Below are 16296 nucleotides of genomic sequence, written 5' to 3' on the forward strand. Positions count from 1 at the left end.
TGTGGAAAGCGTCCGTTAAAGTTTCCTTTTTGTTTTTTTTTCCCTCTCTTCTGTACCATTTAAATGGCTATGGTGTGCTCTTCATGCCGGATGTTGGAGAACTAGGAGACACAGAGTCTCCTGGGGAACTACATCTGCGTGAAGTACATCCAGCTGCAGCTCCTTGAAGACCATATTAGGGATCCAGAGCAGCAACCGGATGACCTTAGGCTTGTAGGGGAGAGCAAGGATATAATTGATCAAAGTTACAGGGAAGTAGACACCTCGAATTTGCAGGAGGTGAGTAGCTGGGTGACCATCAGGAGAAATGGAAATAGGCAGTTAGAGCAGAGCATCCCTTGGTCGTTCCCTTCAAAAACAAGTATACCCCTTTGAATAATTTTGTGGGGGATGGCCTCCTGGGAGAATGCCACAGCAACCAGGTTACAGGCACTGACCATGCGTCCATGGTGCAGAAGGAAATGAGGGAGAAGAAGGGAGTGGTTTTGATAGGGGACTTTATAGTGAGGGGGAACAGACAGGAGATTCTGTGGGCATTAACGGGATACCCGGATGGTATGTTGCCTCCCAGGTGCCAGGGTCAGGGATGTCTCAGATCGTGTTCACAACATCTTGGAGAGGGAGGGGGGGCAGCCAGATGTCTTGGTACATATTGGTACCAAAGCTGAGAAGGAGGACCTCCAGGGTAGTAATTTCTGGATTGCTGCCTGTGCCACACACCAGTGAGGATATAAACAGGACGATTTGGCAGATAAATGCGTGGCTGAGAAGCTGGTGCAGGGGGCAGGGCTTCAGGTCCTTATATCATTGGGATCTCTTCTGGGGGAGGTATGACTTGTACAAAAGTGACGGGTTGCACCTGAACACAAGGAGGACCAATATTCTCACAAGCAGGATTGTTAGAGCTATTGGGGAGGGTTTAAACTAATTTGGCGGGGGGGGGTGGGAACCAGAGTGAAGGGACTCTGTGTAGGATGGATGGTAAAAAAGTAAAGATAGCGTGCAGTCAGACTGTCAGGAAGGGCAGGCAGGTGATGGGACTTAGTTGCAGCCAGCAGGCTGAGTATCAAATCATTAGGGATGCAGAATCAGAAAGGATCAGAATCAGGTTTATTGTCACCAGCATGTGACATGAAATTGTTAACTGAGCAGCAGCAGTTCAATGCAATACACAATCTAGCAGAGAGAGAGAAAAAAAACATAATAATAAATAAACAAGTAAATCAATTATGTATATTGAATAGATTATTTAAAAATGTGCAAGAACAGAAATACTGTATACTAAAAAAAGTGAGGTGCTGTCCAAAGCTTCAAAGTGCATTCAGGAATCGGATGGCAAGGGGGAAGAAGCTGTTCCTCAATAGCAAATAAGGTACTCAAGGTGTTGTATCTAAAAGCGCATAGTATAAGAAATAAGGTGGATGATCTTGTTGCAATGTTACAGATTGCCAGGAATGATGTTGTGGCCATCACTGAATCGTGGCTGAAGGATGGTTGTAGTTGGGAGCTGAATGTCCAAGGTTACATGTTATACCAGAGGGATAGGAAGGTAGGCAGAGGGGGTGGTTTGGCTCTACTGGTAAAGAATGGTATCAAATCAGTAGAAAGATGTGACATAGGATTGGAAGATGTGGAATCCTTGTGAGTTGAGTTAAGAAACTGCAAGGGTAACAGGACATTGATGGCAGTTATATACAGGCCCCACAAAGTGGTTGGGAGGCAGACTACAGGTTACTACAGGAAATAGAAAAGGCAGGTCAAAAGAGCGATGTTATGGTAGTCATCAGAGATTTTAACATACAGGTCGATTGGGAAAATCAGGTTGGTAATGGATCTCAAGAGAGTTAGTTTGTTGAATGCCTAAGAGAGAGCTTTTAGAACAGTTTGCCTGTTGAGCTTACTAGGGGATCAGCTATATTGGATTGGGTGTTATGTAATGAACTAGAGGCGATTAGGGAGCTTAAGGTAAAATAACCCTTAGGAACTAGTGATTACAATATGATTGAGTTCAACTTGAAATTTGATAGGGAAAAGTAAAGTCGGATGTAGCAGTATTTCAGTGGAGTAAGGGAAATTACAGTGGGATGAGAGAGGAGATGGTCAAAGTAACTTGGAAGGAGCTGCTGGCAGGGATGTCAGCAGAGCAGCAAAGGCGTGCGTTTCTGGGAAAAATGAAGAAACTGCAGGACATATGTATTCCAAAAATGAAGAAATACTCAAATAGTAAAATAGTACAACTACGGCTTACAAGGGAAGACAAAGCCATTGTAAAAGCAAAAGAAAGGGCAAACAACAAAGCAAAAATTAGTGGGAAGATAGAGAATTGGGAAGTTTTTAAAAACCTACAGATAGCCACTAAAAAATCATTAGAAGGGAAAAGATGAAATATGAAAGAAAGATGGCAAATAACATCAAAGTGGATAGTAAAAGTTGTTTCAAGTTTGTTAAAAATAAAAAAGAAATGAGAGTGGATATAGGACCACTAGAAAATGAGGCAGGAGAAATAATAACGGGGAACAAGGAGATGGCTGTGAACTAAATGAGTATTTTGGGTCAGTCTTCACTGTGGAGGACATTAGCAGTATGCCTAATGTTGTAGTGTGTGAAGGAACAGAAATGGGTGCAGTTACTATTACAAGAGAGAAGGTGCTCAAAAAGCTGAAAGACCTAAAGGTACATAAGTCACCTGGACCAGAGGGACTGCACCCTAGGGTTCTGAAAGAGGTAGCGTTAGAGATTGTGATGGCATGAGAAATGATCTTTCAGAAATCACTGGACTCTAGCATTGTGCCCCAGGACTGGAAAACTGCAAACGTCATGCCACGCTTTAAGAGGAAGGCAGCAGAAAAGAAATTATAGACCCAGTTAGCCTGACCTCAGTGGCTGGGAAGATATTAGAGTTAATTGTTAAGGACGAGATGACGGGGTACTTGGTGACACAGGACAAGATAGTACAAAGTTAGCATGGTTTCTTCAGGGAAAATCCTGCCTGATGATCCTGTTGGAATTCTTTGAGGATAGATAAAGGGGATGTAGTGGATGTTATATATTTGGACTTTCAGAAGGCCTTTGACAAGGTGCCACACATGAGACTGCTTACCAAGTGAAGAGCCCATGGTATTATAGGTTACTAACATGGTTAGAGTGTTGGCTGATTGGTAGGAGGCAGTGAGTGGGAATGAAAAGATCCTTTTCTGGTTGGCTACCATTGACTCCCAGTGTCCCGCAGGGGTTGGTGTTGGGACCACTTCTTTTTATGCTGTACAGCAATGATTTAGATGATGGAGTAAACACAAGGAAATCTGCAGATGCTGGAAATTCAAGCAACACACACAAAATGCTGGTGAAACGCAGCAGGCCAGACAGCATCCATAGGAAGAAGCACAGTCGACGCTTCGGGCCGAGGTCTCGGCTTGAAACATCGACTGTGCTTCTTCCTATGGATGCTGTTTGGCCTGCTGCATTCCACCAGCATTTTGTGTGTGTTGTTAGATGATGGAGTAGATGGCTTTGTTGCCAAGTTTGGAGATGATATGAAGATTGGTGTGGGGTAGGTAGTGTTGAGGAAACAGGTATGATGCAGAAGGACTTAGACAGATTAGAAGAATGGGCAAGAAAGTGGCAAATGAAATACAATGTTGGAAAATGCATGGTCATGCACTTTGGTAGTAGAAATAAATGTGTGGACTATTTTATAAATGGGGAGAAAATCCAGGAAACTGAGATGCAGAGGGACTTGGGAGTCCTTGTGCAGAACACCCTGAAGGTTAACTTGCAGGTTGAGTTGGTGGTGAGGAAGGCAAAAGCCATGTTAGCATTCATTTCAAGAGGTCTAGAATACAAGAGCAAGGATGTGATGCTGAGGCTTTATAAGGCCCTGGTGAGACCTCACCTTGAGTACTGTGAACAATTTTGGGCCCCTCATCTTTGAAAAGATGTGCTGGCATTGGAGAGGGTCCAGAGGAGGTTCACACAGATGATTCCAGGAATGAAAGGGTTATCTTACGAGGAATGTTTTATGTCTCTGTGTCTGTACTTCCTGGAATTCAGAAGGATGAGGTGGATCTCACTGAATCCTTTCAAATGTTGAAAGGGCTAGACAAAGTAGATGTGGAAAGGATGTTTCCCATGGTGGGAGAGACTAAGACAAGAGGGCACAGCCTCAGGATAGTGGGGTGTCCCTTCAAACAGAGGTGCAAAGAAATATCTTTAGCCAAAGGGTGGTGAATTTGTGGAATCTGTGGAATTTGTTGCTACATGCAGCTGTGGAGGCCAGGTCATTGGGTGTATTTAAGGCAGAGACTAATGGATTCTTAATTGGGCATGGCATTAAAGGTTACGGGGAGAAGGTCAGGAACTGGGGTTGAGGAGGAAAAAAAAATAGGTTCTGCCATGATTGAATGGCCAAACTGTAGGATGGAAGTGAGATGCTCCTATATCTTATGGTCGAAAAGTAGCAGTTCCAATACTGAGCCCTGAGAAACACCACTAGTCACTGGCAGCCAGCCAGAAAAGTTCCCCTTTATTCCCACTCGCTGCCTCTATCCAGACCAGTATATTTCTTGTAACACCATAGGATTTTATCTTGTTAAGCAGCCTCATGTGAGGCACTTTATCAAATGCCTTCTGAAAATCTAAGTAAATTACATTTACTACCTCTCCTCTGTCCACACTGCTTGTTACTTCCTTGAAGACTTCTAACAAATTTGTCAGGCAAGATTTCCCTTTACAGAAACCATGCTGACTTTGAATTATTTTATGATTAGTCTCAAAGTTCCCCAAAACCTCATCCTTAATAACAGACTCTAACACTTTCCCATCTACTGAGGTTAGGCTAACAGGCCTATAATTTCCTCTCTTTCTTCTTTTTCCCTTCTTAAAGAGTGGCATAACATTTGCAGTTTTCCAGGTCTCCAGGACCATGCCTGAATCAAGTGATTGTTGAAAGATCATGACCAATGCATCATTTATCTCTTCAGCAATCTTTGTCAGGACTCTGGAATGTAGTCCATCTGGTCCAGGTGACTTATCCACCTTAAGACCTTTCAGTTTGCCTAGCAGTTTTTCCTTTGTAATAGCAATGACACTCACTCTTGCTCCCTGACATACATGGACCTCCGGCATATAGCTAGTATCTTCCACAGTAAAGACTGAAGCAAAGTACTTATTACATTCATCCACCATTTCTTTCTCCCCATTATTTCTTCACCAACATCATTTTCCAGTGCTCCAATATCAACGCTCACCTCCTTTTTATTCTTTATATAACTGAAAAAAATTTAGTATCGTGCTTTATATTATTAGCTAGTTTACCTTCATGTTTCATAATATATGTAAAATAATTCTCTGCAATCCTTGCTCTTTCTTCAGATTGAGATCAGACACTCGATACGCTGACTTCCACTGGCCTTTTATTATGTTCCATTTTAGGGCCATACTTTATTACTTTTCCATCAAATTGCCAAACTTTTCATCAGTTTGGCAATTAAAATCTGTGTGGACCTTGAACACATTTTTAACTCAAGGGAAGCAACCCAGAGGGGGAGCTATTAATGGATCAAGGATATTTGTGGCATTAGAGAAACAATAATGTCCCTTCCTCACCCTAAGTGGAATTGCATTTACCTATATCACTCTCAAGCACATTATGATTGTACCTGCTCTTGTACCCAATCTCTACCTGTTCCCTCCCCTCTTAAATTCCAGCTGTATTTACACTTCTCATTTTAGTTATATCCAATATTCTCTTTCTCACTCCCATCCTCAGCTCCTACTGTGATCCAACTGTACTCGTCCCTCTCACTCATACAATTCCTGCCTTTGCCCCTGTTTCTTGCACACTGGAGTATGTCTGCACCTACCATTCAAACTATGAAGGTCCATCTGCACCAGCCTCTCATTTTGACAATGGGCCTGCCTCAGTTTCCTCACACTTTCTACGCCTTTCTTTTTCTCTCACTCACTGACAGCGTATCAGCCGTCTCCCTCGCAGTGAGTTTTGCTCTCTCATGCACTGATTGTTCCTGTCCCCGTCCCCTTTACACAAGCACACTTACCCCTTTCATTTTGCATATGGAATCTATGTATGCCTCACTCACACACAATGCGCCCACTCCTTTCTCTCTCACATATGGAGCAGAACTACCCCATCCCTCACATTCTCATATTGTGCCTATCTCCATCTCCCTCACACTGACAGATATACCTGCACCTTCCCCCCACCCCAAACACAGTATACCTCCCGCCCCCTGCTTCCCTCACACAAGGAGTGGACCGTCGTGCTCATGTCTCTCTTTAACATTGATTATACCCGCACCAGTCCCTCACACACTGGATGTCTCTTCCCCTTACACACGAACCGTACCTGCACCTGTCTCTGTGGTTTCCAGAAGGGCGCCGCCTTTCGCTCCAGAGCACGCGCGTTTTACTCGCGCGCACGGAGCGGCGTGAACGTGCCTCGCCTGGAAGGTTCTGTGTGCGTGCCGGTGTCTGCTCCCTTCCTTCGTCCTCTTCCCTCACCTTTTCCAGCAACCGCTCCCCGGCGCGGTGGTGGCAGAGTCCGGCTGGATGGATCGTCAGCATCATGGCGATTGATGGTAAGTGGACCACACGAGACCCAGCGCCCCAGCTCTGCTTGGGCCTGGCTCATGGGCTCCCCACACCGGATTGCAGGCCCCAAAGTACGGGCGCCGCCGGCTATCGGTAAGCCGACCCCGCGACCGGGACTGGGACCGTAGACGACGTTAGGGTCTGCAGCCTCGCCGCTCTCCGCGGTGCTGAAAGCTTCACTGCAAGTTGTCATCGGCTGAATGCATGTTTAATCCGGTTAGTGACACGCAGGGCATGTGGAACGGGTTAATGATCTGACTGTGGATGTGGATAGTCCCCTCCCCCGCCCTACATCCCCAGTCTCACTGAACGACATCCCAGGTGTCTGTCGCTGCCTCCCCGGGAGCCACTGCTTGTCACAACAAAATTCAGAGCTCGATTCACCGAGAACGTTTTTAACACCGAGCATCCGCACACATCGCACCAAATGTATCCTCTCTCTGAGCGTCATTATCAGGTTCAGCAAAGAGCCATGCGAAGGCAGTCTCCTGTATAGCGAGGCCACCGTACCGCACGCTTTATCACTGTTGTAAACAGCCTCCATCAGCTTAGTTACTACATCTTATATTCATGATCAGTTTTTACCTTCTTTCAGAATCAGAATATCCATCTTGGGCCCAACATATTGATGCAATCACCAAGAAGGCACGCCAGCGTTTCTACTTCATTAGGAGTTTGAGGAGATTTGGTATGTCACCAAAGACTCTTGCAAATTTCTACAGATGTAGGTGGAGAGCATTCTGACTGGTTGCATCACCATCTGGTATGGAGGCTTCAATGCAAACTCTAGCTTAGGCACATGTGCATATTAATAAAATATGCCTGTTTTTATTGGTATCTTCATTTTATTTAGAGCTCTAATTATTTTTGATAAGATTTATTTGATAAAGTTGTACTTATTATAGCTGGGCCGGCAGGCCACTTGAGTTTATAAAGTCTACACTTGAGTTAGTTTGCAGTAGGACTGTAAAAAATCACATAGAATATGCATCACAGAAATATGGACAATAGGCTCTATATTGGGTTTTATGCACCAAGCAGATCTACAGAAGGGATAGATTGCAGGGAAATAAGTGGAAATATGAGATTGATAGGAGCTGCTAAATATTTGATAGTTGAGTGGTCTTCATGTTATAAAGAAAGCTGAAAAAGAAAAACTGAAATATCCTTTCAACCTTCTATTCCTGTCTAGCCTCTTCTTATATACATTGTTCACTGTAACCACTTCCTGAAGTAGCAAGTTCCACATTCTTATTACACTTTAGGTAGAGAATTTGTTCTGAATCCTTTATTTCACTTCTTGCCATCTATTTTATATTGATGATTTCTAGTTAGTCTTTTCAAAATGAAAATATTTTCTTTGTTTTTTTTATCAAAGTCTTTCATACTTTTATGACATGCCCTTTAGGATATTTGTTAGCCTTCTTTTTTTCAAGAAAGAAAATCCAGTTTCTTCATCTCGCCAGAGGCAGGTACATTAACAACATTTAAAAGTCACTTGGATAGACACATGAGTAGGAAAGGTTTGGAGACAATGGATCAAATATAGGCAAATAGCACTAGCTTAGGTGGGAATCTTAGTCAGCATGGACCAATAGACCTGAAGTGCCTGTTTCTGTACTGTATGGGTCTCTGACTCTACCCTTACCTGATATATTTGGATTTCTGAGGCCATCCTTCTAAATCTCTGCACCCTTGCTAATGCCTTGACTTCACTCTAATTGTAGTTAACCAAGGATCGTGAACTACAACTAGTGTGGTTTGGCATAACCTTCCCAGTTTTAATTCTGTCTCTCTAGAAATAAAGACAAATGCTTTGTTTGCTTTTCTTATGGCCTTGCCAACTTGTGGCACACCTGTTATTGATTGGTGCATTTGTATTCAGAGATCCTTTTGTTACTCCTACCCAACCACACACACATTTTCCAAATAATAAATCCGTTCTTCCTTTCAATGTATATACCCACATTTATTGAACTTCATTTATCATCGATTTGCCTATTCTGCAGTTTTGTTTATTTATTCCTGTAATTTTTGCAGTTTTTCTCAATACTGAATATAAAATCCACAGCCCAAATTTGATATAATTCATAAATTTAGCAACTGTGTTCTTGATTCCAAAATTTAATTGTTATTGCAAATTGCAATAGCAGTGGTTACAGCATCTATTATTGTGCAATACCACCACCCACCTCCTCCCACTGTGAATTGCTTCTATTCAATCCCACTCTCTGCACTCTCCAACATGAAACGAGAAAGCAATTAATTCTATAACTTGTCCTCTGACCATTATTATGGATATCATAAAAAAAGTAGTTTGACTAGCTAGATAACTCATCTGCTGCATTAGCAAAGCTGCTCCTATTGCTATCTGTTCAAAAACATTCAGTAAATTTGATCAACAAGATTTAAAAATTACTGCTGATTGTTCATTATGATATTGCAGGGATACTATTGCAGTTATGGTATTGTAGATTTCTTTAAAACAAAAAGAAGTGTAGTATAAATAAATAAAATGGAAAAGACTTGTTACATTTAGTAATAGAATATACGTGCATGGGATATATTAGTTATCATAAGATAAAAATGATTATTACAACATACAAACGGGAGGATGTGTTTTGTTTTGTAAGTTGCAATGATAGAATGCTGATTAAGTATTCTATATCTTACATGTTAATTTTTATTATGCTATATTGATGCTGACTTTTAAGATTTTTCACTACACTTAAATTCTTTTTGTTAGCACTCACTGACATGATGTATAATTATTATTTTGCCAGTAAGCTTTGTGGACATTTATTCAAAATGTCATTCAATATTTTAATTTTATGGATTTAATTTTAATCACATATTATATAGAGATGTATATTACTTATTCGGCTTACTTTCAAACGTGCTTCCCCTTACCTAAATCTGTAGTTAAGAATCTTCTTAGGTATAAGAAAAATGTGTAAGAACTCTTTAGATTAAGACATTGTAGATTGTAGATTTTGGCTTTCATTGGTATGCCAGAAAATTTGAGACTAAAACCAAAATAAAACATATACACATATGTGAGCATTATATTGCTAGACAGTATATTGATCTGGATTTTAGTGAGACTACCTTGTTGATCTAAATAATTTAAAATCTACTTCCCAGGTCACAATATGTTATCCATTAATGTTGGCCAAGAAGACATGCAGCCAAACATCATATATCAATATTGCACTGAAATTAGCCATGAGAATATTTCAGGGAAGATTTGTTTTCTTTTCGTCATTCTTGAGGTTAAGTACCCGTTCCATAAAAAAAAATCCTTAATTGCAATGTGATTGGCATTAGAATTCAGTGACCTAGAAATTCAATCACTTGACACAGTGCAATTATTTTGTTAGTAAGGTTGTTTGTGAAATGAAATCAGAGCACAATGGATTTATTTGATATAGGTAACTTTTTTGACTGCCTGTCCATTTTTATGTCATTTGGTCTACATGTATGTGTTTATATGTGGAGGATGTAGCATGTCCACAGTTTTAGCAGTCTGTGTCCAATGCACCATTGCTGGTTTCCTAGCTAAATTGAATGGAACAACCGTAATTAATATTTAATGTGGATCATACCCAGTAAAGGAATGTCTCCTCTAGCTGATCTGTTTAAAAGGGCCACCAATGATTTGCCGGTTATAGGGGGAACAGTGTGAAGTTGTGTTCACTAAATATGGACCGGGATTGCAGACTCATATTTGTGCAAGAGCTAAGCTCAAGGCCAAATTTTTGTTTGCTCCCGATGCTAGGATGTTTAAAATGAATTCCACTGAGCCTCTGGCTTGACCAAGAGCAGCAAATGAGGGATCCAAGGGAGGGATGACTTTTCAGAGGTGATCTTTTGCTGGGTACTCCCGTTTCCTCTCACATTGAAAGATGTGCTGGTAGGTTAAATGGTTACTGTATTATACATTGTTGGTAAGTGGCAATAAAAAGAATTGAAGGGGAGTTGATGGGCACGAGAGAGAAAAAGTTGCAAGGCTACAGGGATGAAGGAAAGGAGAAAGAAGGACTCATTAGTTTGCTTTGCTAGGAGCTGACATGGACCTAGTGGGCTGGATAGTTGCCTTTTATAATGTAATAATTGAGTAGGATCCTTAGCATGGAGGGACAGAAGAGGATTGACTAGGAAGGTCTACACTTCCCTCCCACCATCCCCCATCACTGCACCCAATGTGAGATGTCTAGGACTTATGTTCTTTCTTCCAAGTGATCCTTGGCTAAGGACTTCTGAGACATTGGAGACAAAGATATGTCACCTTCTGCAAAGGAAATGTCCAACCAGACATCTGTGCTTGGGCTGCTCTGCTGAATGCTTACCAGTGATGAGGTGTCATGGATCATCTCTTCAAGGTGAGGGGAATTCATTTACTTCCTCTTCTGTAGAGAGCATCATGCATACTTTTCAGATCTGGAAGCTTCCTGAAAAATCAGTGAGTAATATTATATGGGATCCATCTGGTGTCTTCATGAACTAGAATGGCAGTCAATCTTTAAATGCATCGATGGTTGGTGGTTAATGCCACACATCCAGGAAATGCAGATGATACATTCATTCTGAGAAAACCATTGTGTCCTTCATTTGTTAACTGCTATATTGAGTGGTAACTCTTGGGAGAATGTCTTGGCTCCTTATTCTAGTACTGACTCCTGCTCAGGCTGGTGAGATAACGTAAAATCAGACCATTAGGCCTCTAGAAGCTTAGTGGAATGTACCTTAGAGGGCTGTAAGATCAGATGTATGTTGTCAGTATGCACATTATAGTACTGGGGCCCACTGAAATATTAGTTTCCAGACTGGGCCGCACAGACCATGTGCATTTTCATAATAATGAGATATTTTAGGACCTTTATTAAAAAAATCAAGAGCCACAAGTTAACCACTTATCTGACTCTGTGCTCTAGGGACTCTGTGCCTGCATGCAACAAATTGCTGCTTCAATATTGAATTTTAAGTAGCAGCATTACCATTGTGCACACCAGCCCTGATAACAACTATCTCATTTAATTCTCCCCATTTTTTCATGATATTGCTACTGTTACTATTTTCCCCAATGAGGTGTTTGGGACTCACTAATGATGAGGAAATAACCTCAGAACTCTTAATTACTGTGGCTGCAACAGCATTTTGGAGGCTGAAAATTATGCATTAAGGAATTGATCTTGTTACTTTGCAAAGTCATTATACCATTCCTAAGGCTGTAGTTTTGGATGGCTGTTGGGTTTTGTATTATTTTTACTTTCCCAACTAACTCTATGAATTATTTACTAGTGAACAGTTTTTCTACTTGAGATGAAGCATTTGCTGTTGGTATTAAAGAGTGTTAAGTACTTGCAGTACCAAAGAGTCTGTTTTTGGACTGTGTGTCTTGCTGTGAGAGACAGCAGCATAACTTAGCTAGCTCATGGGAGCTCAGATGAAATCATCCCAAAAGAATGTGAGAGATAGAAGCAAAAGTAGGCCATTCACACCTTCTCCACCATTCATTGAGATATGGCTAGTTTAAAAAAAAAATCTTTCTGACTTTTTTTACACTGATCTCAATTTCCTGGATTCTGTCAATATCCATAATGATCTCAATCTCCACCTAGAATATTTCCAATAACTGTGTCTTCATAACACTCTTATGTATTGTAAAATATTCCAAAGTTCACCATTCTGGGTAAAGTAATCTCAGTTCATCTCAATCCTGAATGGTCAATCTTGTATTGTGAAAATGTGCTCCCTAATTCTAGACCCCCAAGCCAAAGGTATTATTGTCTTTGCATCAACCCTGAGAAGATTCATAAGAGCATAATCAATAAGATAAACTCTCATTTGTGTATATAGTCTCAATTTGTTTAATCCCTTTTTAAGCAACAGCCTCCAACTCTGTCCTGGGAATCAGTCTGACACAGATTCATTGCACTTCTTCTTTCATGTATTCTCTCTTAGGTAGGAAGCTGACCAGATCTATACATAATATTACAAATGCAGTCTCACTAGGACCCTATAAGATATCAGTGAGCCATTTTTATTCTTGTACTTAAATTCTCTTGCAGTATAGAGCAATATACTACTTACTTTTTCTAATTTCTTGCTGCACCTGCATGTTAATTTTCTGTGATTTGTGTAGAAGGAAACCAACAGATAGCTTCTTTTGAACATCAACAACTTTTAGTCTCTTAGCATTTAAAAAATCTATCTTTCCTGTCGAAATTGTAAATTTTCACATTATATTCTATCTCCCATGGCTTTGGTTATTCACTGAGCTTGACTATATCCCCTTGAAGTTCCACTCTGTCCTTTTCTCAACACACATTGCCACCCATGAACAAATTTGCATACTTTATCCTTGGTTCCTTTAACCAAATCATTGATATACAGTATACCATGAGAGCAAATGGGACTTTAGCTATCTCTGTGGCACCCCAGCCCAAAAATTATCCATTTCATTCTACCCCGTTAATCAGCTTGTGGTCCATGCCAGTATATTATTCTGTAACACACATGAAAGTTGCTGGTGAACGCAGCAGGCCAGGCCGCATCTCTAGGAAGAGGTACAGTCAACGTTTTGGGCCGAGACCCTTCGTCAGGACTAACTGAAAGAAGAGCTAGTAAGAGATTTGAAAGTGGGAGGGGGAGGAGGAGATCCAAAATAATAGGAGAAGACAGGAGGGGGAGGGATGGAGCCAAGAGCTGAACAGGTGATTGGCAAAAGGGATATGAGGAGATCATGGGACAGGAGGCCTAGGGAGAAAGAAAAGGGGGAGGGGGGGAACCCAGAGGGTGGGCAAGGGGTATAGTGAGAGGGACAGAGGGAGAAAAAGGAGAGAGAGAAAACGAATATGTGTCTATAAATAAATAACGGATGGGGTACGAGGGAAAGGTGGGGCATTAGCAGAAGTTAGAGAAGTCAATGTTCATGCCATCAGGTTGGAGGCTACCCAGATGGAATATAAAGTGTTGTTCCTCCAACTGGAGTGTGGCTTCATCTTTACAGTAGAGGAGACCGTGGATAGACATATCAGAATGGGAATGGGATGTGGAATTAAAATGTGTGGCCACTGGGAGATCCTGCTTTCTCTGACGGACAGAGCGTAGCTGTTCAGTGAAACGATCTCCCAGTCTGCGTCGGGTCTCGCCAATATATAGAAGGCCACATTGGGAGCACCGGACGCAGTATATTCCTCATGTTTGTGATATTATTCTGTATCCTGTATGCTCTATTCTTTTTCAATAACTTTCTTCTGGCCTGCTATACAATAAAATTGAATTATACCATTTTCACGTATCTATTCCGTTAGCAAAAACCTGAAAAACCTCTTAACAGATTTGTCATTCATGACTTTTTTCATAACTTCATGTTGGCCCTACTATTATAATATTAATTAATATTTATGAGCAATTATTAATAAATGCTCTAGTATCAATTAATAATATAGCTCCTTCTCAGGTTATGTATACTCGACTTATAGACAACCTGCACATATGAATGTCTGGGAGTCTGGTAGGATGTACAGGGATGGTTTTGCTACCTGTTGCAGGGTTGCAAGCAACTTCTGCCAAATATGAATGGGGAACCCTGTCATAACATTATGCTGCCTGTAAATGCTAGCATTTTCTATTTTACTTAAGATCAGCAGGTCTATAAATCTCCATTACATCTCTCTCTCTCTCTCTGTCTCTCACTCACTCTGAATAGTGACATTAATTTGAACCCTTGATCTGTGGGAATTAGTCCAAAATAAATGTAATTTTGGAAAGTGAAATTTTGGAAGTGCTTTTCAGTACAAGTACATTCAGTACTTTTGTTGTTACCTCTTTCAAAGCTGCTGCTGGTGATTTATCAGATTTCAGTCCCAGTAATTTTTTCCAATACTAATCTGTACAAGTGTTAATCTCCTTCATTTGCTCATACACTCTGGATCAGTAGTTGTCCACTATTTCAAGGAGGTCTTCATTCAACATTCATTAAGCAAATAATTTCTCAGCTATTTCCTTATTTTCCAATATAATTTTTCTTGTTACCTGCATTAACTTAACCTAATGCAAGCCACTTCCCTTGGGAGACCACGTAATATTCTGTACCTTAGTGACATGCTTGTAGCTGGCGACTTAGTGGAACACAATACTGGAAGAAGCAACATGGTCTGGAGCACAAGTGGTCAGTGGAAATTTTTTTCACATTATTTTTTCACTGTTAAGAAAGATACTAGCATAGATAGAAGATTGGCTGACTGGCAGGAGGCAAAGAGTTTGAATAAAGGGGACCTTTTCTGCTTGGCTGCAGGTGACTTGTGGTGTTCTGCAGGTGTTGGTTTTGGGACCGCTTCTTTTTATGTTATAAATCAATAATTTAAATGATGGAATTGATGGCTTTGTGGCCAAGTTTGTAGACGATAAATGGAGGGGCGGGTAATGTTGAGGAAGCAGGGAGTCCAAGGAAAGACCTAGATCAGTGGTCCTCAACCACCGGGCTGCAAAGCATGTGCTACCGGGCCGCGAGGGAACAATATGATTTGGCGATATGAAACGATATGAGTCAGCTGCACCTTTCCTCATTCCCTGTCACGAACTTGAACACCCCACCCCTACCCCCAATGGCCAGTCCACAAGAATATTGTCAATATTAAACCGGTCTGCGGTGCAGAAGAGGTTGGGGACCCCTGATCTAGACAGATTGGGAGAATGGACAAAGAAGAGGAAGATGGAATATCATGTAGGGAAGAGCATGGTCATGGACTTTGGTAGAAGGAATAAAGATATAGAATATGTCTTGCTGCAGCAGGAGTGATAACTCTTTCTTCCTCATTAATGAGAGAGAGCCTGTGGGATGTCAAGATGTTGGGATGAACAGTCATTGTTTTTTGAAGGACTCCAGATCATGGTCTCTTTGGGGGCTTTGTTCTTGCATGCGTGGTGCGAGGCTGATGCTGTTGCTGAGGCAGGTGGAGGCGGGGAGGGTTGATGCTTGTGCATGGGAGAGGGAAGGAGAGCTTCGGGATTCTAACAGTTTTTTGTCATTCATTCTTTGGGATATTTCTTCTGTTTATGGATGTCTACAAAGAGTAAGAATTTCAAGTTGTATACTGTATACATTCTATGATATTAAATGCGACCATTGAACCATTGAAATATTTTCTAAATAGGGAGAAAATTCAAAAATCAAAGCTGCAAAGGGAATTGGGTGTCCTTGTGCTAGGTTCCTTAAAGGTTAACTTGCAGGTTGAGTGGGTGGTGAGGAAGGCAAATGCAATGTTAAAAGCAAGGATGTAATGCTGAGGCTTTGTAAGGTGTTGGAGTATTATGAGCATTTTTGGGCTCCTTTTCTAAGAAGAAATGTGCTGGCATTGGAGGGTTCTGAGGACGTTTTTAAAAAATTTATTGAGATACAGTGCGGGTGGCTCCTCTGTTGAGATCGTTAAGAGCACCAAATTTCTTGGTGTTTATCTGGCGGAGAATCTCACCTGGTCCCTCAACACCAGCTCCATAGACAAGAAAGCACAGCAGCGTCTCTACTTTCTGCGAAGGCTGAGAAAAGTCCATCTCCCGCCCCCCATCCTCACCACATTCTACGGAGGATGTATCGAGAACATCCTGAGCAGCTGCATACTGCCTGGTTTGGGAATTGCACTGTCTCGGATCGCAAGACCCTGCCATTACAGACATTTACAC

At 41.4% G+C, this 16296-nt stretch overlaps 1 protein-coding gene across 2 annotated transcripts in view; it reads left to right on the forward strand.

Annotated features, from left to right (window-relative positions):
- The window catches only part of LOC134350488 (synaptotagmin-14-like), a 193679-nt gene that overhangs the window by 21112 nt on the left and 156271 nt on the right, over nt 1-16296 (forward strand). Inside the window, exon 2 of one of the 2 annotated variants that reach the window (XM_063055715.1) lies at nt 10849-10991. In XM_063055715.1, coding sequence (XP_062911785.1) covers nt 10964-10991 — 28 coding nt within the window. In that variant the 5' untranslated portion in view covers nt 10849-10963. Of the gene's footprint in view, nt 1-6400; nt 6597-10848; nt 10992-16296 lie in introns of those variants that run through there. The other variant, XM_063055713.1, reaches the window with a different exon arrangement.

This window comes from Mobula hypostoma, chromosome 8, assembly GCF_963921235.1.
Source record: "Mobula hypostoma chromosome 8, sMobHyp1.1, whole genome shotgun sequence".
In the NCBI taxonomy this organism is placed as follows: Eukaryota; Metazoa; Chordata; class Chondrichthyes; order Myliobatiformes; family Myliobatidae; genus Mobula; species Mobula hypostoma.